Source organism: Mytilus galloprovincialis, chromosome 9 (assembly GCF_965363235.1).
Source record: "Mytilus galloprovincialis chromosome 9, xbMytGall1.hap1.1, whole genome shotgun sequence".
Taxonomy (NCBI): domain Eukaryota; kingdom Metazoa; phylum Mollusca; class Bivalvia; order Mytilida; family Mytilidae; genus Mytilus; species Mytilus galloprovincialis.
Window position 1 is genome coordinate 60,155,578 of NC_134846.1, and position 22,205 is coordinate 60,177,782.

Genomic DNA, 22,205 nt, shown 5'->3' on the forward strand with positions numbered 1-22,205 from the left:
TGTCTGTCTGTCTGTCTGTCTGTCTGTCTGTCTGTCTGTCTGTCTGTCTGTCTGTCTGTCTGTCTGTCTGTCTGTCTGTCTGTCTGTCTGTCTGTCTGTCTGTCTGTCTGTCTGTCTGTCTGTCTGTCTGTCTGTCTGTCTGTCTGTCTGTCTGTCGACACTAGGGACCATCTTGATCCTGTTTTACGGTATTAATGATTCTTTTATTGTTAAAGAACCTCCAGCAACCATTGATCATTAGTATTTTTTCTATGCATTGACTTTGTGTGCGATTAGGTTTCGTGCACATTTACTCCATATTCCTTTATTTTCTGTTTTAAAAAGGGTCTGAACATGATTTAATGCAAGTTTAACCCTTCAGTGTAAAAGTCATATGGCAATACTTTATTGTTTTTTTTTCAAATTATTTGATACCGGGAAATTGGTGACCTTACTTTAATTTAAACCATGTCAGCTATCTAGTTTTATCTACCAAAAAAAGACAGTTTTGTATTCTTTGATATCAAGTTCAATTCTCCATGCAGAAACGATCATTTTTTCTGTGTCTTGTAGCATCGTATATTCTTAAAATATTTTCTCGCACAATATCTGGACATCGGTGGCCATGCAACATTGCAAAACCACACTTAACAAATGAAAATCAACACTCAGACTAGTCATTAAGTAGGACAATAAATGAACAAAAAACAAAACCCGGGACACAGAAGTACAAACAATAGACCATCAACTCTGAAAACTAAAAGAAAAATAGAAACATGGATCACGAAAAACATGCAGGGGCGACACCAGAGAGTGAAGAGAACTTGCTTCTTGCTAGACACTTTCTGTGAAAACAATTTGATATTAAGACAATCTTTTGTTTCATTTTTTTTTTTGTTTGAAATTTCTAACATGAGGCATTTGCCTCATTTGCCTCAATGTAGTTACGGCCCTGGTGAAGCAGGATCTGCTTACCATGCCTGAGCACCAGAGATCTGTAATGTAATGGTCTGATAATAAAAAGATGAATAATTAATATAACAACATGAAAATAATACGAAGTTTTAATGTATATGTGCATACGAGTGCGAGCACATCAATAATCTGCCTAATCTATTAAAGATGCATCATTTACCTTAGAACTGTCTGGTGATTGTACAATGCGTTCCATAAACGGTGATGTTTATACTAGAGGTTCCGTAATATAGTCACATGAGTACGCACTTATTATCTATATCATAGTTTGTTGAATATCAATTAAGGATCTAGCGATTTTCATCTTTATTGTGTTCCTGGCTTCTTAATTAATATTAATAAAGGACAATTGGATTGTTTATCATCAAGGCTAGGCGAATAGTCATCTGGTATTTTGCTTTGTCTGATAACGGGGGTGTAACATTCATACATAAACATTGACATAACATAAATTTTGTTACAGATCCCCCTCCCCCGTTCTAATGGGGTTTCAGTTGTTTTTGCCATGACAATCTCAGACAGACTCGGTAAGGTTTCGACTTTTCAGCTCGAATATAATTTTCTTTCGCCTCTTTAATTTTGACTTAATCAAGACCTTGTCCTGCTGATAAACCATTAACGTGCTGGAGACGCTAGGTAGATATTTACATTATAAGTTTTATAAGAATGTCTGATCCAGACAGATTTTTCTCTATATTGGTTTACAAGAACATAGACAAAACCATCTTCGCTAGCCAAGGGTTACGATCCACTCCCGTTCTCTCCGGTAGTGGATCGTAACCCTTGGCTAGCGAAGATGAGACAAAACTTGCATTTTATCCTTATGTTCTATGTTTTGGCTGAGCAGCTATGTTGTTTGGTCTACAGGATAATGAAATACATTAAAAAAACTATGATGATGATATTTGTGGCAAAGTTTTATTTCACATGATTTCACATGGCACAGTAGTTTCAAAGGATTTTTTTTTATTATTAACAGACCACGGATAACAGACAAGTGACTGCAAAAGTGTATAGTGCTCGATACTAGATGCTCCACAATAGATTTAAAGCAGATAAATCAATGTTATGTTACAGTTAGCATAAATAATATCGATTTACTTACACTACCCAAACACAGCCTCAAGTCCAGATTAATAATATTTTTAAAGTAAGGCATGTTTTTTTTTGCAAATCAATCTACAAACACAATTACAAAAAATACCAACCCATAGTAGGACATCATCCAAATACTTAAAGGCACAAACGAACAACAAAAGAAATTTCAAATGTTTTTTAACAAACCATTATTTAATTGAACATGTTACCACTGACTGCAGTATAGTCGTCCGCAGTTGAAAGGTTCAAGGAGTATCTTACACCATGTGTTCTCTGTCAACTGGTTTAAACAAGATACTACATCACTGTTGTAATGTACATGTATATGCTCTTATTTGTTTAAATACACTTTTCATCTTGACAGTTAAACATTTTGGTTTTTATATCATAAGCCACACATATAAAGGATGTTATCTCGAATTCGGTATCCCAGTTTTGTTAAGAGGATGAGTCAAGATTTTTATTCAAGGGCAATAACTCTTTGAAGGAGTAAACTGAAAATTTTGGCTGTTATATAAATAGATGTTGTCCTGCTGCTAATATTTGCCATTAAGTATCTCTCATTTGTCTCAGCAAAAAAAACTAGAGGCTCTCAAGAGCCTGTGTCGCTCACCTTGGTCTATGTGCATATTAAACAATGGACACAGATAAATTCATGACAAAATTGTGTTTTGGTGATCATGATGTGTTTGTAGATCTTACTTTACTGGACATTCTTCTTGCTACAGTTATGTCTATCTATAATGAACTTGGCCCAGTAATTACAGTGGAAAATATATTCTACAAATTTACAAAAATTTACAAAAATTTATGAAAATTGTAAAAAAATTACTATATAGGGCAATAACTCCATAAGGGGTAACTTGACAATTTTGGTCATGTTGACTTATTTGTAGATCTTACTTTGCTGAACATTATTGCTGTTTACAGTTTATCTCTATCTATTATAATATTCAAGATAATAACCAACTAGAGGCTCTAAAGAGCCTGTGTCGCTCACCTTGGTCTATGTGAATATTAAACAAAGGAAGCAGATGGATTCATGACAAAATTGTGTTTTGGTGATGGTGATGTGTTTGTACGTCTTACTTTACTGAACATTCTTGCTGCATACAGTTATCTCTATCTATAATGAACTTGGCCCAGTAGTTTCAGTGGAAAATGTTAGTAAAAATTTACAAATTTTATGAAAATTGTTAAAAATTGACTATAAAGGACAATAACTCCTTAGGGGTCAATTGACCATTTCAGTCATGTTGACTTATTTGTAAATCTTACTTTGCTGTACATTATTGCTGTTTAAAGTTTATCTCTATCTATAATAATATTCAAGATAATAACCCAAAACAGTAAAATTTCCTTAAAATTACCAATTTAGGGGCAGCAACCCAACAACAGATTGTCCGATTCATCTGAAAATTTCAGGGCAGATAGATCTTGACCTGATAAACAATTTTACCCTTGTCAGATTTGCTCTAAATGCTTTGGTTTTTGAGTTATAAGCCAAAAACTGTATTTTACCCCTATGTTCTATTTTTAGCCATGGCGGTCGTCTTGGTTTGATGGCCGGGTCACCGGACACATTTTTTAAACTACATACCCCAAAGATGATTGTGGCCAAGTTTGGATTAATTTGGCCCAGTAGTTTCAGAGGAGAAGATTTTTGTAAAAGATTACTAAGATTTACGAAAAATGGTTAAAAATTGACTATAAAGGGCAATAACTCCTAAAGGGGTCAACTGACCATTTCAGTCATGTTGACTTATTTGTAAATCTTGCTTTGCTGAACATTATTGCTGTTTACAGTTTATCTCTATCTATAATAATATTCAAGATAATAACCAAAAACAGTAAAATTTCCTTAAAATTACCAATTTAGGGGCAGCAACCCAACAACGGGTTGTCCAATTCATCTGAAAATTTCAGGGCAGATAGATCTTGATCTGATAAACAATATTACCCATGTCAGATTTGCTCTAAATGCTTTGGTTTTTGAGTTATAAGCCAAAAACTGCATTTTACCCCTATGTTCTATTTTTTAAACTAGATACCCCAATGATGATTATGGCCAAGTTTGGTTTAATTTGGCCCAGTAGTTTCAGAGGAGAAGATTTTTGTAAAAGTTAACAACGACGGACGACAGACGCCGGACGCAAAGTGATGGGAAAAGCTCACTTGGCCCTTTGGGCCAGATGAGCTAAAAACGACATGCAACATACAACACAAAATTTGGAAAGAATATTCATTCAAGGGCAATAACTCCTGTCACTGAGAAGATGGTAGACGATTTGACAATGCTGAATCATCAGTTGATTTTGTTCTACTGACAAGTTTTGCCTTTATAAATTCGGCCAATAGATAAAATTGAGAATGGAAATGGGGAATGTGCCAAAGAGACAACAACCCGACCATTGAAAAAAACAACAGCAGAAGGTCACCAACAGGTTTTCAATGTAGCGAGAAATTCCCGCACCCGGAGGCGTCCTTCAGCTCGCCCCTAAACAAATATATACTAGTTCAGTGATAATGAACGCCATACTAATTTCCAAATTGTACACAAGAAATTAAAATTAAAATAATACAAGACTAACAAAGGCTAGAGGCTCCTGACTTGGGACAGGCACAAAAAATGTGGCGGGGTTAAACATGTTTGTGAGATCTCAACCCTCCCCCTATACCTCTAGCCAATGTAGAAAAGTAAACACATAACAATACGCACATTAAAATTCAGTCCACGAGAAGTCCGAGTCTGATGTCAGAAGATGTAACCAAAGAAAATAAACAAAATGACAATAATACATAAATAACAACAGACTACTAGCAGTTAGAACACATATATGAATTTAAATCACATTAAGCAGTCATCGAACAATACTAGCTGTTTTCACTTACTAGTACTTGTAGATTTTGTCTCCTGCTTATTATTTCTTGCTATTAACAGTTTCTGTCCACTTTTTTAGTTTCTGCTTAACCCCTACCCCCCCCCGAAAAAAAAAAAAAAGTGAATAAAATTTCGAAATAAGGGCAATAACAATTATAGACAGAATAACTAAGGATTTAATACATGTTTGCTTATTAGTAGTTATTGTTCTGCTGTTCATTTAACAATTTGTATGTTTTTTAAATTATTATTGATGTTGACGTAAAATGTGTACAAATCTATTTAGTTTTCAAAAATTAGCCAAATAAAAAAAAAATTGAAAAGAACAAAATCGTAATTTTAAGGCAACAAGTACTATTGAAGGTTGACTGACGATTTCATCAATGTTGACTTATTTGTAGATTTAGTCAACTGATATTTTTTGTTCTTACTATAGTGTATATATATATATATACATATATATATATATATATAAATATCTAATATTTGTTCATTTAATAGTTATTTAATGGTGATGTTGTACCCTTTTTGACTTGTTATATATTATATTTTGTAGTGTACAGAATCATATTACATGATCCATCGCCCTGTAAGATTAATCGTGGACTATTTATTCAGTCATTTTATATATAAACGAGTCTAAATTGAAAACTACGTTCAAACCTATGATTGCGTTGGATAAAAACCCAATTTTTATACGTGTGCATGTAAAACAAATTTCGTTGTAGAAGGGTCTAAAAACAGCACAAACAACATTTTCCAAAAGACCAAAAAAGTGAAAAAGTATATTTAAACAAAACACATTTGACTAACAGGTCGAACAACTGATGTTCTTTAACCCTACTGACTGCCATTGGCGATTGCACAATAAAATTGATCACAAGATGTAACAAAATGGATCTTAATATAAATTTAATACTAAACAGAATATAAATTTAATACTAAACAGAAAACAAATTTAACTTGTGGCCACGATGTTATGCCACAAATATACCATGTCAATATTTTTTTAGTACACCAGATCCAGATTTCGACAATAAATGTCTCTTCAGTGATGTTATATATATATAGTGATAGAGAGCAGTCCTGCAAGGGCGGATCCAGGCATTTTTAAAAGGGGATTTTCATCCCAGGATAAAGAGGGTGATGTTCCAACACTATTTCCATATTCAAATGAATTGATCATTCAAAAATAGGGGGTAACAACTCCTGGAACCTACCCCCTTCCAGGAGGCTATATAAACATGATATAGGCAAAAGTCAAATGATTTTATAATACATGTATTTCATTATATTTGGTCAAATAATCAAAATATGTACCACGAGTGCAGTAGTATACATAAAATAAATGCTAGAATCTATGCCATAGTAAAATATTCATAAATATGGATGCATCCAATCTTGATTTTTTAATCATATTTACAAAATAATGTAATTTTCATTTAGAAACAGGTTATATCTATATCCGAAAAAAAAGTACATGTAGTGTTGATATGGTTGAATATTTATATTGGACCCCCCTTCCCCCTGGAAACAATAGCATATGCTTTTGTTGATTTATAAGTTAAAACATTTTAAGTCTTTCTCCTTTACATATGCATCAAGTCAATTCTTCTAGAAAGTTCTGATTCCAATCTGGCAAGCTCCTGTTTGAGTTCCTCTATTTTGACTTTAGTCAGAGAGACATCTGGTGGTAGACTATGGTATGTTTGTAATTTAGATTTCAGTGGAGCTAACTGACTCTTCAATACCTGGAGTTCCTCTGAATTTTTTATTAATGATCCATGATATATAGAGGGATCGGCTTTACTTTTCACCAATTCATTCTGAAACTGAATGATTTTTTCTTTATATTCTTTAGCTTTATTGTGAAGAAATCCTGATTCTTTTGCTCTCTTTTCCATTTCTGGAAGCTGTTTAGATTTTTGTTCCTGTAGGTCTTCAGCAGCTTTTTTCAGGCAGTTATATTTATGAATAGCTGATTTAGTTTTTTCTATAAGTGTCTGTGTGATTCTTTCTTCACGCTTCAATTCCTCAGAAGTTTTATACAATTCGTCATGAAGATGTTGAAGTGCTAATAAATAACTTGTTTCAGAAACATCCTTAGTTTGCATCAATAATGCAACATTTGCTAATGTTCGTAAACTCATGATACCAGACTGAGACAGATTTGCCACAGGTAGGTTAATTTTTTTCAAAAGATTTTCCAGTCTTCTTGCTTCACTGTTGTATTCCTCTGTTTTCTGTCTAAGATCATCAATAACTAATGATGTGTCTTGGTCTTTACTCTCATTCAGTTTCATCAATTTATACAATGTATCTATAGTCCTTTTATTCAGTTCATATGATGGTACAGAATCTCCGCCAAAAACTTTTTCTAACCAGACCTGTATCATCTCTGTCACACCTGGTAGTGTGTCCATCTTTCTAGTGAAATTTATTCTGCAATTAAAAAATAATAAATAGTTATGCCATGACCATCACATTGTTAATTTTGTTGAGCCTGACATTAATGCTATGTAACTTCCAAACAAAGGTTCCAACATTCTCCCTTGTCAGTTGTAAAGGTTTAGTCAGTCACTGCCAGTGGGTTATATCTTTATTATTTTACTGATAAACATGATATAGACTTAGTTTTATTTGCAGTTAATATTTAGATTATAGATATAGTCTTGTGGTTTAATTTTGTAAGAGACATTAATTATTTTGTCAAACTTTCTTTTAAAATTATGAAAAATATGACAATGTATGATGTTTCTATAAAATGTTGTTTTCATGGTTCTTTTTCATTTTTCAGCATTTTTTGTTAAAAAAAACTAAATGATCCTTTGAATAAATCTATTCTCATGGTTGTAAAATTCACACAGTAGTAATATCTGTAAATTTTTATTTCTATTGGTATATATATATATCATTGTATATATAATAACATTGATTTAGTTTTAAAAATTAAATAAATATTTATACATATAAGTATGTTATGAGAATTCATGACCAGATAGTCCATGATGTAACATCCTGTCAATATTGTTTCAATATACTTAGGCAAATATATTATGTAGACTGTTAATTTTAAACCAATATGATTTTTTTTTATTATCATGTGTGTGTAAGACATAATAGTGTCCTGTGAAAAAGTTTTTCATTGAAATTTGGTATTTAATAATGTCCATTGCCATGGAATGTTGTCCCTCAAAAGGACATGTTTTTACTGCCAACAATACAGAACAGAACATATTTTATTTCCAATTAAGGGCCCACAAGGGGCATACAGAGCATACATGAATAAGGCAAAAGAATATTGATTTGCATAGATACATAGATACAAACAATTTTTTACATACAGTTACAATACAATTACTAACTCATATTCACTTTAATAAATTTACCAACAGCATTAAGGACCTGATTGTCTTCACAGTTTAATAAATAAATAAATTTATGCTGATTATCAAGTATAGAAAAATTCGGAATTCTTTGGCAAACAAAGTCAAAGAGAGCATCTCTATCCGATTTAAAATTTTCACAGTTAGTTAAAAAATGGATTTCATCTTCAACACAGCCAGAGGAGCATTTTTTGCAAATTCTTTCATTTCGTGGAATATTTGAAAAACGACCAACTTCAATTTGAAGCTTATGAGCAGAAATACGTAATTTGCATATAGATCTTCTAAAATCAAAGTTCTTAATTAAAGAAAGATAATTTTCATAACCAAAATTCTGCTTAAATTTCACATAATTAAACAGTTTTCCAGTGGCGGATCCAGAAATTTTCATAAGTGGGGGCCCACTGACTGACCTAAGAGGGGGCCTGCTCCAGTCACGCTTCAATGATTCCCTATATAAGCAACCAAATTTTTTCCCAAAAAGGGGGGGCCCGGGCCCCCTGGCCCCCCCCCCCCCTAAATCTGCCTCTGTTTTCCATCAGAAGCTTTATTTTGGCTAGCATACCAATTGCTAATATATTTAGTGTGAATTAATTTACTAGATATGTTCAAAAATTTATATTGTCCGAAATGTTTTACTTCTTGTTTAATTTCAAAAACTTCTAATACTTTTTTAACAAATGAGAACCAAGAAGTTATGTTAGATTTGTGAAGCTCTTGGCTGCATTTATAAGCATCTTTCAATAGACTGAATTCAGTTGTAAGATTTTCAAATCTATACCAGTATTTTACAATTGACTTTACAATATCATAATGTAAGGGGAAACGTCCCAGTTCTGATAATACAGCAAAATTGACACTCCTTTTGTGTACACCAAGTATAAATTTAGAAAATTTAAGATGGAGATTCTCACACTTAAGATTTTTAAAAACATTTTCAATATGAAATAGTGTCCACTTACAGGACAAATTTTCATAGAACATTTGTAGTTGCTACTAAATTAAGTCCTCCAAGGGAAGTAATACAAATTAAAGGTCATTACAAAGTTTTATTAGACTTGAATTTTAATTTGAATATGAAGGATTGATGAGAAATTGATCAATATACAAATGTAAACAAATAAATAAAGGATGGAAGTGAAGATAGAGAAATTTAAGTTCTAAGAACTATATTTATTATGTCAGAGAAGAAGGCAATAGAAAATAAATGATATCCCTTGCCATGAAATATTGTCTCCTAAGTGTGTCACAGAATATAAGTTCCATCTTAATATAGGTTCCAAATAGAAGAAATATCATGGAATATTATTTCCACTGGAACAAATATTACAGTAATTGTTCCTAACGGATCGCCGCGATATAGCCTTTTTGTGCTAATGCGGCGTAAAGCAACCAACAATCAATCAATTAACCTAACGGAATAAAGGTTATAAATGGAATATTTGTTCCATTTGGAACAGGTATTATGGCATTGTTTATAACAAAGTTACCAGAACTTTTGTTAGGCGGAACAAATGTTGTTGACAAGTGGACAGCATTTTACTTCAACAGTTATGAAATATGGTCCATCTGCAGAGCAAATTTTCGTAGTGAATGTTATTAAATAGTGTCTTCCAAGGAAAATAAAACTGAACAGCATCTGTAACTTATTCAAGTTTGAATATACATGTATATAATTATGTTAAAAGATATAGATATGAAGATAAGAAGGGTATGAGTGCCAATGAGACAATTTTTATGTCAAAGTAATAATGAATTCAAGTTTGTAATTAAAGTTAAAATGCGTCCAGTAATAACAAGGCAATGGATATCATTTAATACTTTAATCATATCAAAAAAATGCCCTGGCGGACACAATGTTATGTGAAAAAAATGTCCACCTGGACAATATTATGGTAGTAAATAATGTCCATGGTCATGGACACTTTTTTATACCTGAGGAGATGTTTTCATAGGAAATTGTGTCTAGGACACATTTAAATAATTAAATATTGTCAAAATGTGTCCGGTGGACATTTTTTCATGGGGGACATTATTAAATCCTACATGTGCAGATATGTGGCTGGCATGGATGCAAAGGGTTACAATCAAAATTCCAGTGGCGGATCCAGGGGGAGGGTTCCAGGGGTTGGAAGTTGGAACCCCCCCTTTTTTTTGATGATCAATGCATTTGAATGGGACATATAGTTGGAACCCCCCCTTTTGTCCTGTGTTGGGACCCACCCCACCCCTTTAAAAAAGGCTGGATCCGCTCCTGAAATACTATTGTGAATTTATTTAATGTAAACGGTGGTGGAACAAGAGAAGTCATTTTCATTAATATACTGTGTAGTATTTTGTTTATTAGAACATATTCTAAACTTATAACTGAATAAAATACACTGAAGGACACTATTTAGTTTTTATTAAACTCCATATTGGAGGTGTGCCTACATTTACAGAATCTACAAAGACAAAATGCTGAAATGACTTCTATATGTATTACCCTCAAAGCCAATGTATAACTTTCTTGTGTATTAGCCTAAAACTCAACAAATAATAGTGTATTCAACAAATTCAGTTTCCACCTATTTGATTTTCCCTCTGCAAAAATCTATCTGATTACCCAAAACTATGTGGTTTAAATTTGCATAATTTTGATGACTTTTATTTACAATACCTATTACAATTAAAAGTTATAAGACTCAAATTTTCATGAAATAATCTTACTAGTTCATGACATTGAGGCCAATGATAGTTCTGAACAAATGATTTTGGTTACTTAGATATATTTTTTGGAATTCAGACAAACCTACATAAAAAATTCACGCGAGATTTCATTTTCACAAATTGAAACCGTATCTTTATTTTTTGAAAAAAAACTACTATAGTGCTAGCTAAATGAAGTTTTCATTATAAATTTCACTCTTTTAAACATAATAAGCCAAAGACTTTGAGAGAAAAGATCCAGTAGTTCATTTTTTAAAGAAAATAGTAACCCATTTTCAATCACGTGATTAATAGACTATCGTACGAGATTTGAAGGAATTTGGCAGCAGGTGCTTGGGATGAATCACAATAACACTTATGAAGAAATATCAACTTAGATGAAATAGAATTTACAATGTCATAATTCTATATATTTTGATTGACACCCTGTGACGAAATTATAGTTCCACATTATCTTTAAATATTGTATTAAGTGAAGGTTATACATGACAGACATACGATTATTGTGCTTCAGCCTGCAATTCTTGAGAACCGCCTACTGTTGTCAAAACATCATTTATTCTTGACATTATGCCCTTAGATTGCTGTTCTGATACAAGTTTAAGTTAAAGATGAAAAAACTATTTACAAAGAACGACTCTTCAGCACAGCAATATGTAGGAAAAGTGTTCACTGTAGGAAGATTCAGTGTAACAGTGGAAGATGTGATAGCAGAGGGTAAGATCATTAGAAAAGATGTAAAATATATATATATATATATATATGTACTGCTCGGCTGGCAGTGGTTCCATATTTTTTTTTTTTAAATTTACGCTAGCCCCCTATATTTCAGAATTTGCTGTCAGAGAAAAACTCACTAAATCCATCCCATCAAAAAGTAAAATAGCTACTAAGCTACAAAAAAATATGTAGGCTACAATTTCCTTTGGTCTGGTAGCAGGTGGTTTTGCCACTATAACTATTTGAACTGCATCATTTTGCTCCAGTAATTTCTTTAAATTAACACCAGTGACCTGATTCATTATGTTAAACAATGATACATGTACATTCTGTACACTTTTGGGATTCATTTTGCGTAATGACAGAAAGACTTATTGTCATATTACATTGCAGCAACTCCAAATCATTTGTGTGAGAATGGGAATAAGAATTGCCAAATAGGGGGTCCTGATCCCGAAATCCCAGGGTTAAAAACATGAAATCCCAAAGTCCTGAATTTAAAAAAAGTAAATCCCAAAATTCTGAAAAAAGAAATCCTGGATCCCGAAAGCGTGAAAGAGTCAATCCCGAAATCCCTTAACAATTTTCTAGAATTCAAAATCATCCCAGGTTCAAGTAACTCCTTTAAGCCTGTTCATACAACATGTACAACATTTATATATCACTTTCAGATATGGACCATAATTTGCTATTGGGCTCCGTTTCCTATAACTATAGAAAAGTGATAAAATGTGAATTACTGTAAGAAAAGTTGTAACTACATCTAAAGATGCCATTATTTTTATCAACATACAAGTGTATGCTACTCTTCCCTAGAAAAAAAATTGAAATTAACAAATTGCAAAGATTATACGACCGTATTTGTGTGTCCTTTCTCGCGTTACTTTTCGCGTCCGAAGTGCATAACGCTGACTAATTTATAGATAATCGTCACCGGCAAATTCGTAATTTTTGCTTTAAAATAACAAAGAACATCGACCAATAAGAATAGTGAGAAGAAAATGCCGAGAACTATAAGTATTTCTGTAGCAGGTGTAAGAACACTGTCGTTATTTTGGTTTCCCATTTCGTAACGCACATTTTAGATGGTTTAATCTGCTTTGTTGTAAAAGAATTCTTTGCAACAATATGCAAATACGAACTCTCGCGAGATGTTCAAACAGGTAAATCAGAGATGATTTACATTCTTGTTTTGTTCTTCGTAATAATTAAGTTAGAAAATGACGTTATCGTTATGCGTTACATTTCACACGAAACAGAAGTCCATTTATTTATTAAAATTGTTTTTGTCGTTAAGTTCTAATCATTTCCGGTCATACGTGAAACATGTGACTAACATGTGATCACGCCCTTACAGCCGGATATACGAAATACTAGGTCTAAACATTGTATTTGTTTCCAACGGGATGTAAGCAAACATAATCTGTAGGCTTGTTTCGTCTTGTTTAAAAAAAGAAAATACAATTTTCAAAGAGATTGCCCCGGGGGTCTATTATTTTTCCTATGTGCATAATGTTACATACGATCTTGTGTGAAAATAAATGCTCAATGACTTGACAAAATCGATTTCAGATTTGACCGACGTTTTAACACACTTCGTTTCCCAATAACGATGTAAAGGGTCCTTGGAAAATTCAATCGAAATTACGTCTCCTATCATGGTGCCGATGTTCGTTGGATTGATTTAGCTTCAGCAGTAAATATTACTGGATATTTTAGGTGAATAAAGATAATTTAATAAAAAATACATGTTAATGTACGGTTACACTTGGAATGTACAAAGTTGGTATCTTTGTCACAATTTTTAATTAATTTTTTTTATTCATGTTCTGCAAACACTTGTCAAAGGAAAAGTAAACTTTTACCATGCATGACTTGAAAGGAAGTACTTTATTGATTTTAGCCCACTAAAGTAGGTTAAAATGTGGAAACCATGTAGATGGTGTACAGGTCACAAATATCACATGGTGCCTATTTTAAAGATGCTAATTCCAAGTTAAAAGTTGTTTTCTTTACTGGATTTAAAGAATTTTACATTACCAATGATTTGGAATAAATTGTATATAACTGGAATTTCAAAACCAAATATAAATACATTTTTTTGGCTGTATACCATGTATACTGTTCAGATCGTTTTAAGCAGATTTTGCAATAAAATAAAACTAAAAAAATGCTTTCGGTTTCTTATGGTTTCCTGTCGCGTTTAAAAAAACTTTAATTTAACATTGAAAATAGATTTTAAATATTAACATGAAGCAAGTAACACTAGTAATGGTGTTCATTTATGTCTTTTGAAATATATTGTGCAAAATAAAGAAAATAAAGATTGGTTTCCTGTTTTGTTTCCTGTCACGTAAACGGTGAATCAAAATGGATACAAAAAGAAACCAAAGGCCGAATACCAAATTATGGTCCATATACATGTACATGTATGAGGATAACATATCCTGCATTTTTCAATCTGTTCCTTCTTTCGACAAAATGGAAACACAAAAAAAAGTCACAAATTGTGTTTGTCTTTGGCAATTTTATGTGGTCAAAGCCTTTAGCATGTTTAGTCTACCACTTTTCAAGGACTCAGTTTAGGACAAAGATGAAAATCACTACATGTCATCATACATGTATTTCCTTCAACAATGAGAAATTCAATACCACTCATGTTCGAATTTGAAGAGTACAAAGCTTTGTTTGTCATGTTTGTTAGTGTTTTATGTTTTAAATGTAAACATTAACTTGATTAAACCAATTTTTCATTAGTCTCTCCAGTTTGAGCTGAATAAGACGATCAAGATGAGAAATATTTGAGTTACTGAACAGTCATACATGTAACTTTCATAGTACAGGACTCATCTGAATCAGTCAGGGCTCACCACTTAAATAGTGAGAGTTCTAGGATATTCTAGGGAGAACCCTGCAGTCTGCACCAAAAACTTTTTCAACTACTAGTCCGAAGACCAACATTCTGACATTTCTCTTATTGGTCTAAACAAAGTTTTGCAAAAGCTTATTAGTCCTAATGAAATTTGACTAGTCTGGATCATTGGACTAGTGGCTAATGGTGCAGACTGACCCTGTCAAAACCCCATCAACTTACTTTTAAATGCTCCTGTGGATACCAGGCTTATGATTGATAATCATGTTTACCTGTGTTACATGCATACATGTATATTACCTAATCAGTGGCATGCAGTACTGATGCAGGTCCACCCTGGTATTGTTCTTGTTAATCTTATCATGCCATAAATAATATGTAAACTCATTAGATTTGGATATTTTTCTCTTTTTATTCTTTCAGATTCACTCTGTCAGGTTAAAAAAAGAGAAGTCACTTCTCTGTCATGTCTTTAATGCTAGCAATGTATGTCCAAACTGTGAATAATTTATAAAATCAAAATCTACATGTAAAAATAAAAAATTGAAGGTCAGATAATAGATTTAAAAAAAAATGAATAAATAACTTGTAAGACCAAGTTTTGAAGAAGCAAATTAGTTAGCTTTATTAAAAAAGAAATCTGTTATGGAAATCAAGTGATAAGTGGTTATAAGCATTGTTGACTTTTTTACCTGCGTCAACAACAGCAAAGGGAGATCTAGTAACCCCTAGCCTCCATCTGTCATTTTGTTCTCAGGAAAGACCTTCTGTTAGAATTTTTTTTTCTACTATCACTATGAAAGGGATAATTTTATATTTGGTCTACAGCTTGAAAACATTTATTTGTATATGTATTGTAAGAAATTTTAAGGTCTATCATGCAGCTACTGGCTGTTTGCTGATACATGTAGTATAAATTTGCAATCATTTATTCACAGTGACACAGATTGAACCTGTATTGGTCTTGTTTCTAACAAATGAAATTAATGTGTTTGCTGGTGGTTTAAAACTAAAGCACCTGTGCTACAAAACTAAAAAGAAGTCACATGTGTGTTCAGCAGTTACTTTTTTCATTCAAGCCTTAGGCCAAATAAAGCTATATATGTGTCACTGTGGTTCCAGTTAAATCCTATAGTAAAATCCGTAAAAAAAATTGTGTCTTTCACGTTTTAAGTCTGTAAATCTTATTATTAAAATTCACATTCCTCAAAATATTTAATTGTTTGAAAATTAATTTTTCAACAATGAAAACAAATATTCTAGGGTACAGAGGAGGGTGTTTAAGCTACATGACTGGACGGGTAAGTCGAACTACACATACAGTTTTATTTGGCCTTAGGGTATATTTAGTAGGTTTAACAGTATTTCATCAACAGTTGTGCCAATGTGGGTTGTTTCATCTTAAGTTTTCCATGTAATGTTTTGTGAACTTGTACATGTATGTGACATAATATCTTGTTTTTTTTCCTATTTGGGATTGATTTTGGGAGTTTTGGTCTGAACAGTTTATGAATTAGAGGCCAAAAAGGGGCCCAAATAAGCATTATTCTTCATTATCACACAATAACTTTAGTACATTGTATAAGTAAATAGAAATCAATGAAATTTAAACACAAGGTTTATGACCACAAAAGGAAGGTTGGGATTTATTTTGGGAGTTGAGGTCCCAACAGTTTAGGAATTAGGGGCCCAAAGGGTCCAAAATTAAACTTTTGTTTGATTTCATCAAAAATTGAATAATTGGGGTTCTTTGATATGCCAAATCTAACTGTGTATGTAGATTCTTAATTTTTGGGCCAGTTTTCAAATTGGTCTACATTAAGGTCTAAAGGGTCCAAAATTAAACTTTGTTTGATTTCAACAAAAATTGAATCTTGGGGTTCTTTGATATGCTGAATCTAAACATGTACTTAGATTTTTGATTATGGGCCCAGTTTTCAAGTTGGTCCAAAATTAAACTTTGTTTGATATCAACAAAAATTGAATCCTTGGGGTTCTTTGATATGCTGAATGTAAGCATGTATTTAGATTTTGATTATAGGCCCAGTTTTCAAGTTGGTCCAAATTGGGGTCCAAAATTATACTCTGTTTGATTTCAACAAAAATTGTATGTATGGGACTCTTTGATATATGCTTAATCTAACCATGTATTTAGATTTTTAATGTTTGGGCCCGGTTATCAAATTGGTCCACATTGAGGTCTAAAGGGTCCAAAATTGAACTTTATTTGATTTCATAAAAAATTGAATTCTTGGGGTTCTTTGATATGCTGAATTTAACCATGTATTTTGATTTTGGATATTGGACCATAATAGGTAATGTCCAATTTAAAATTTAAAGTTTTTAAGTTTAAGTTCTTAGACCACATTCATCATGTGTCAGAAACCTGTGCTGTGTCAACTATTTAATCACAATCCAAATTCAGAGCTGTATCAAGCTTGAATGTTGTGTCCATACTTGCCCCAATGTTCAGGGTTCGAACTCTGTGGTTGTATAAAGCTGCGCCCTGCGGAGTATCTGTTTTTTTTTTTATTAAACACCGAAATTCAAGAGAAAACTCCACGAATATTGTTTGATTTTGAAAAAGATGATATGAATTGCATAAAATCCCATTGGGATAAAGTACATTTTAAAATGTCATGTACACATGATTGACTGAAGTTTGAATTTATGTTACATCTACAAGTTTGATATTGTACTGTGTTTATATTTATAATTTCAGGAGGATTTGCTATAGTCTTCTTGGTCAAAGCTCAAAATGGGAACCAGTATGCACTTAAAAGATTGTTTGTCAACAATGAGCATGACTTGTCAGTGTGTAAGAGAGAGATTCATATAACGGTATGTTCCTCAAATTTAAAACAACTTATTGTTTGTCAACAGTGAGCATGATTTGTCAGTGTATGTTGTTCCTCAAATTTAAACAACATATATCATGTATTAAGTTACCAATATCCTGGTTCATTTGATCTTTGAAGTATGAATCATTATTTTGTAAATATTATGTATAATTTACCTGTAATGTTGTAATGTCTTTTATATGTTTTTTTTAATGGTTAATATCTGTACATGTTCATAAACAAGTCATGCAAGTGTGTAATTCTACGTTAATGTCAGAAATGTGGGACAATACATTGATCAAGAGTTAACAATCTAAAGAAAAAATGGATGTGAGCATACAATGCTGCCGTGTTACTTGTATGTCCTTTGTCTGTTGGATGAAAGGATTTTCAGATAATAATAATTTGTTTTCACTAAAATCCTTCTTTTATCTGCAGTTCTCAGATTCTGTCAATTAATAGTAATCAATAGCTTATTTGGCAATTATCATGGTTATAGACTAGTTCTTAACCAGATGAAAAATTGTAGGCTGCTACCTTTTCAAAGCTATAATATATATAGTTGAGAGAGATATACATTTAAAGGCATTTTAACTTTTATAATAAATGGAAACTAAAGATCACATACATTATGCACAGATAAATTTACCCTTCCCATTGCTGTTGATTGTCAATAAAAATGAATGTCCCTCTGAGGGAAACAACTCATTAATATGGATTTTTATTAATACTGAGTCAATCATCGAAATGGCAAATAGACCATTTGAGGTTAATTATCAATCTGATGTGCTATAATTTGAATGAGGCAATGTAAAACAATGTACAATGCATTGGATGCTAGTCATATCAAAACCTATTGTCTAAGTTCAGAAAGAAAAGAGAATTATTTACCATCTAGAATTCCATGAACAATGAAATTTTCATACTGACATAAAAAATGGGCAATGAAAAGAGTCACTAGTAAACATCAATTGACACAAATTACTGTGGTTTCATTTATTTTCGTGATTACCTTTTTTGTGGATTAACATGATTAAGGAAAACTTATATGTTCGTGGATATTTAATTTCGTGGTTTTGCCTTAGTCTCCATTCAAGACTATAGAAAATTTGTTATTAGTTGAACATTAAATTTCGTGGTTCCCCTGTACCTACAAAATCCACAATAATTGGTATCCAACGAATAAAAATGAATCCATAGTAAGCTATATATATATAATGTAAGTTAACAGATTACCAGTAAATAAAATTCTAAAGCAACCACCATTTGCTCTATAATGGAAGATACCTACTGTACAGGCAGTAGTCTGAACTCTGAGAAACTGAAAGGCTCATAGATTCAGATAAATTCTTAAATATTTTGCTGTGTTTACATCATGTTTCTAGTTCTCAACCTCCAACTGTACAATTTACATTTGACAGCTAAACAATGCAACAAATTATACTTAATCAGATATCAATTATACTTTACTCATTAGTATGTATGTAAAACCAAAAAAACAACAAAAGAACATGTGAAACCTTATAATTTATTTACTATTCAAAAGCTAGATATATTTCAGTTGGTTCATCGATCAATTATATAACTACTTGTATATTAGTTATTTATTATAAATTTTTCATTTCAGAGAACTTTGACTGGACACAAGAATATAATTCGATATGTAGACTCCAGTATAAATTTGACTCCTAACCGAGTTTATGAAGTGATGATATTAATGCAGTATTGTAGATGTGAGTGTCTTGTACATGTGGAGTTATTATTTTTAACAAACTTGCTAAGTAGAAACAATCAATTAATATTCAAATGTATGTGTTTTAGAAACTTCAGCAAAGTAGACAACATGATATCAGGACGATAAAACTTGTTTTATCTATGAAAGGGAGGTTTATTTCAAATTTTGATGAACATTGATAAATGAAATTTTTATGTCCTGACCATAGTGGATTGGCTATAAAGTTTTACCCTTGTTCGTCTGTACGTAAATACGTATGTATGTACATGCGTCCCAAAATTGTTTTCTGTTCTATAACTTTAGTTTACCTCAACCAAATGTTAAGAAACTTATACACAATGCTTATTACCACAAAACACACAAATCAAGTTTGATTTTTCATGGGGTCACTTTAACCATTCAAGAGTTATGCACCTGTACAAATGAAAAAATTGCTGAAATATTCGTTTCTGTTCTCTAACTTAAGGCCACACCAATTTAATTGATTGTTCTACGGATTTTTGGAATCCAAAAATTGGGGGCGAGCGAGTGATTTGAAAATTTTAATAAAATAATATTTAATTTGCAAATTTTTGAGGCGAAGCTTGAAAAGCAAACTTGATTTAAACTTGTACTTTGACATTTCTTAAATTTATGAATTATTTTATAACCTTTCAACATGTTCAACAAGAAGTAATTGAATAATTAAATGTGGTCTATGTATGTGTGACTGACAATGAGACAATTCTTCATCCAAGTCATAATCAGGTTCAGAACAAACCCTTAATGTTATAAATATCTCTTTTATGAGGGGTCAATATAAGTTATAATATATTTTTTTGTAAAAAAACACTTTTTAGTACACAAGGGCTCATATTTTCCGATAGAACTATAATATCTATCTAAATAGTCAAATCTTGTCCAAGAATTTTGTAATATTCCTGGACTTTAACCATGTTAACACATTTACTTTAACAGTTTAATATTATTCAAAATAAGTGGATCCCTCTTTTAGAAAAGTTGTTTAAAATATGATGTATTTCTCCTCTTTTTGAGTAAAAAATTCTAAGTTTTCAAAGGTTTTGTATAGTAGCACAATACAAATCCTTGGTATTTCTATTTTCTTTCTACAACAGTAAAATGACCTCTTGTCTGAGGGAGGGTTGTTCCCAACCTGATAATAACAAACATAGCATAGGTACGGCCTTTTACACAGATCCAGACCAAACAGCAAGCTATAAGGGACCCCAAAATTATTAGTGTACACAATTCGAACAGGAAAACCAACGATCTAATTTATATATATCCAAACGTGAAAATACCAATGAACCCCATCAACAAACGATAACTGCTGAACGACAGGTCCCTGAATCAACCAGGACAGGTGCACAAACCTGCAGCGAGTATGGATAGTTTTGTATCGCCAGCATACAATATAATTGCAGTTGAAGGCAACTCTTTCAGAAGTTCTTAACATATTCTAACAACGAACATTTTTGATAGGGAATATGAGTAAGGGGGAAAGAAACCAATGTTTTGTTCTGTACAGGTATTTCTGCTGTTACATATTTATATAGGAGCACTCCCACTTGGGATTAATTGGTTTCATGCTGAAACAAATATTCTCATGGCTATTTACACAGTGTGGTGGGGTGCTTATAGGTTTAAAATCGTTACATACAAGTTAGACTGTGATTTTAAAAACAAATATTGAGATCTGTTTATAATATTTACAACAACAAAAAACGGTGAGGGAAATGGACATAATTACATTTCCGGATGCGGGAAGCGGGAATATAAAAAAAAATTTAAAAATCTGTTTTGAAAAAAATAGGTGCGGGCGGGTCTGTCGCACAAGGAATTAAATTGGTGTGGCCTAAGTTTGCCTCAACCAAATGTTATGAAACTTATGCACAATGCTAACGCAAATATTTTTTTGCATTTTATGTTTATTAAAACTAATGTCATGTGCTTTTAATTCCAGCCAATGTGATACAGTTAATGAATGACAGACTGACTGTAGGTTTTACAGAGAAAGAAGTGCTACGTATTTTCTGTGATACTTGTGAAGCTGTTGCCCGACTTCATCATTGCCAAACACCTATAATCCACAGAGATTTAAAGGTAAAGTTTTCAAAGTTTTATATGCTTTGAACACAACATTTGCATCATATGCAACATTTTTTTGAAAATGCCTCCTTAATCCCTAAATTATAAATTATTCACAATTAAGTTCTAACACTTTAGCTTTTCTTCGTTTTATGTTTTATTAGTCTAAATTTACTTTTATGGTTTCTCAAAGTAATCACAGACTTGACCATTGATTTATATAAGGGCAGGAGTATCATTTTGTGAGTTTTCCCATGTAGTACTTTTAGTTTCATCTAGTGAATGGGGAAAAATACTACCAAATAAAGTTGTTAAAAGATATTACATTTGATCAATTAATTCTGTTTACATACAATATTTTGTGAGTTAATAGAGTTTTTATGTCCTTATATTTCATTCATTTTTATTAGTTTAACTTTTTTTCAGGTTGAGAATATATTATTATCAGAAAGTCACCATTATGTATTATGTGATTTTGGAAGTTCTACTGCCAGAGTTTTAGATCCTAGTCAAATAAATGTGTCACAGATTGAAGAGGAAATTCAAAAGTAAGATGTTTTTATTACCTTAGTCTTGAATATGTAGCATAAACTAATACATACCATTAAAAGTATAAATATATTAGTTCAATCAAGCCCATAAGTGCATTCTTGATTTTTTTGCAGAAATTTTTCCCATTTCAGAACTTGCAGGTGATATACAATTAGCAGTTTCACCTGTTTTTAGCATAAATATTTCATTCATTAGGTTATGTAATCTGATCAGGTCAAATATTTTTCATGGCCATATGCAAAAATTATAAGAGAACTGCCTCAGTGGTTCTCATGATATTTCATTCTAGCAAGAGGTTGTTAGATCTATCCCAAACCCGGTCAAACAAAAGAATTGAAAATGGATATTTGGTACTTCTCCACTAAGCATG

At 32.1% G+C, this 22,205-nt stretch overlaps 2 protein-coding genes across 5 annotated transcripts in view; one reads left to right on the forward strand and one right to left on the reverse strand.

The window, feature by feature from the left end:
* Positions 1-6,198: 6,198 nt before the first annotated feature.
* Positions 6,199-11,122, reverse strand: LOC143045483 (HAUS augmin-like complex subunit 1). 2 transcript variants are annotated; one of them, XM_076218016.1, is made up of 2 exons: positions 11,029-11,122; positions 6,199-7,375 (listed from the first exon to the last, which is right to left on the reverse strand). In XM_076218016.1, the coding sequence occupies exon 2, from the start codon at positions 7,354-7,356 to the stop codon at positions 6,523-6,525; it is 834 nt and encodes a 277-aa protein (XP_076074131.1). In that variant the 5' UTR covers positions 7,357-7,375; positions 11,029-11,122; the 3' UTR covers positions 6,199-6,522. The 2 variants fall into 2 exon arrangements, with proteins under 2 accessions (XP_076074131.1, XP_076074130.1); XM_076218015.1 differs by lacking the exon at positions 11,029-11,122 and adding an exon at positions 10,805-10,919.
* Positions 11,123-11,202: 80 nt separating this feature from the next.
* LOC143045482 (AP2-associated protein kinase 1-like) overlaps positions 11,203-22,205 on the forward strand; it is a 34,103-nt gene continuing 23,100 nt past the window's right edge. Inside the window, exons 1-5 of one of the 3 annotated variants that reach the window (XM_076218013.1) lie at positions 11,203-11,745; positions 17,343-17,461; positions 19,088-19,193; positions 21,159-21,298; positions 21,710-21,831. In XM_076218013.1, the coding sequence (XP_076074128.1) occupies positions 11,640-11,745; positions 17,343-17,461; positions 19,088-19,193; positions 21,159-21,298; positions 21,710-21,831 (593 nt within the window). In that variant the 5' untranslated portion in view covers positions 11,203-11,639. The remainder of the gene's footprint in view (positions 11,746-17,342; positions 17,462-19,087; positions 19,194-21,158; positions 21,299-21,709; positions 21,832-22,205) is intronic. The other 2 variants (XM_076218012.1, XM_076218014.1) reach the window with 2 other exon arrangements.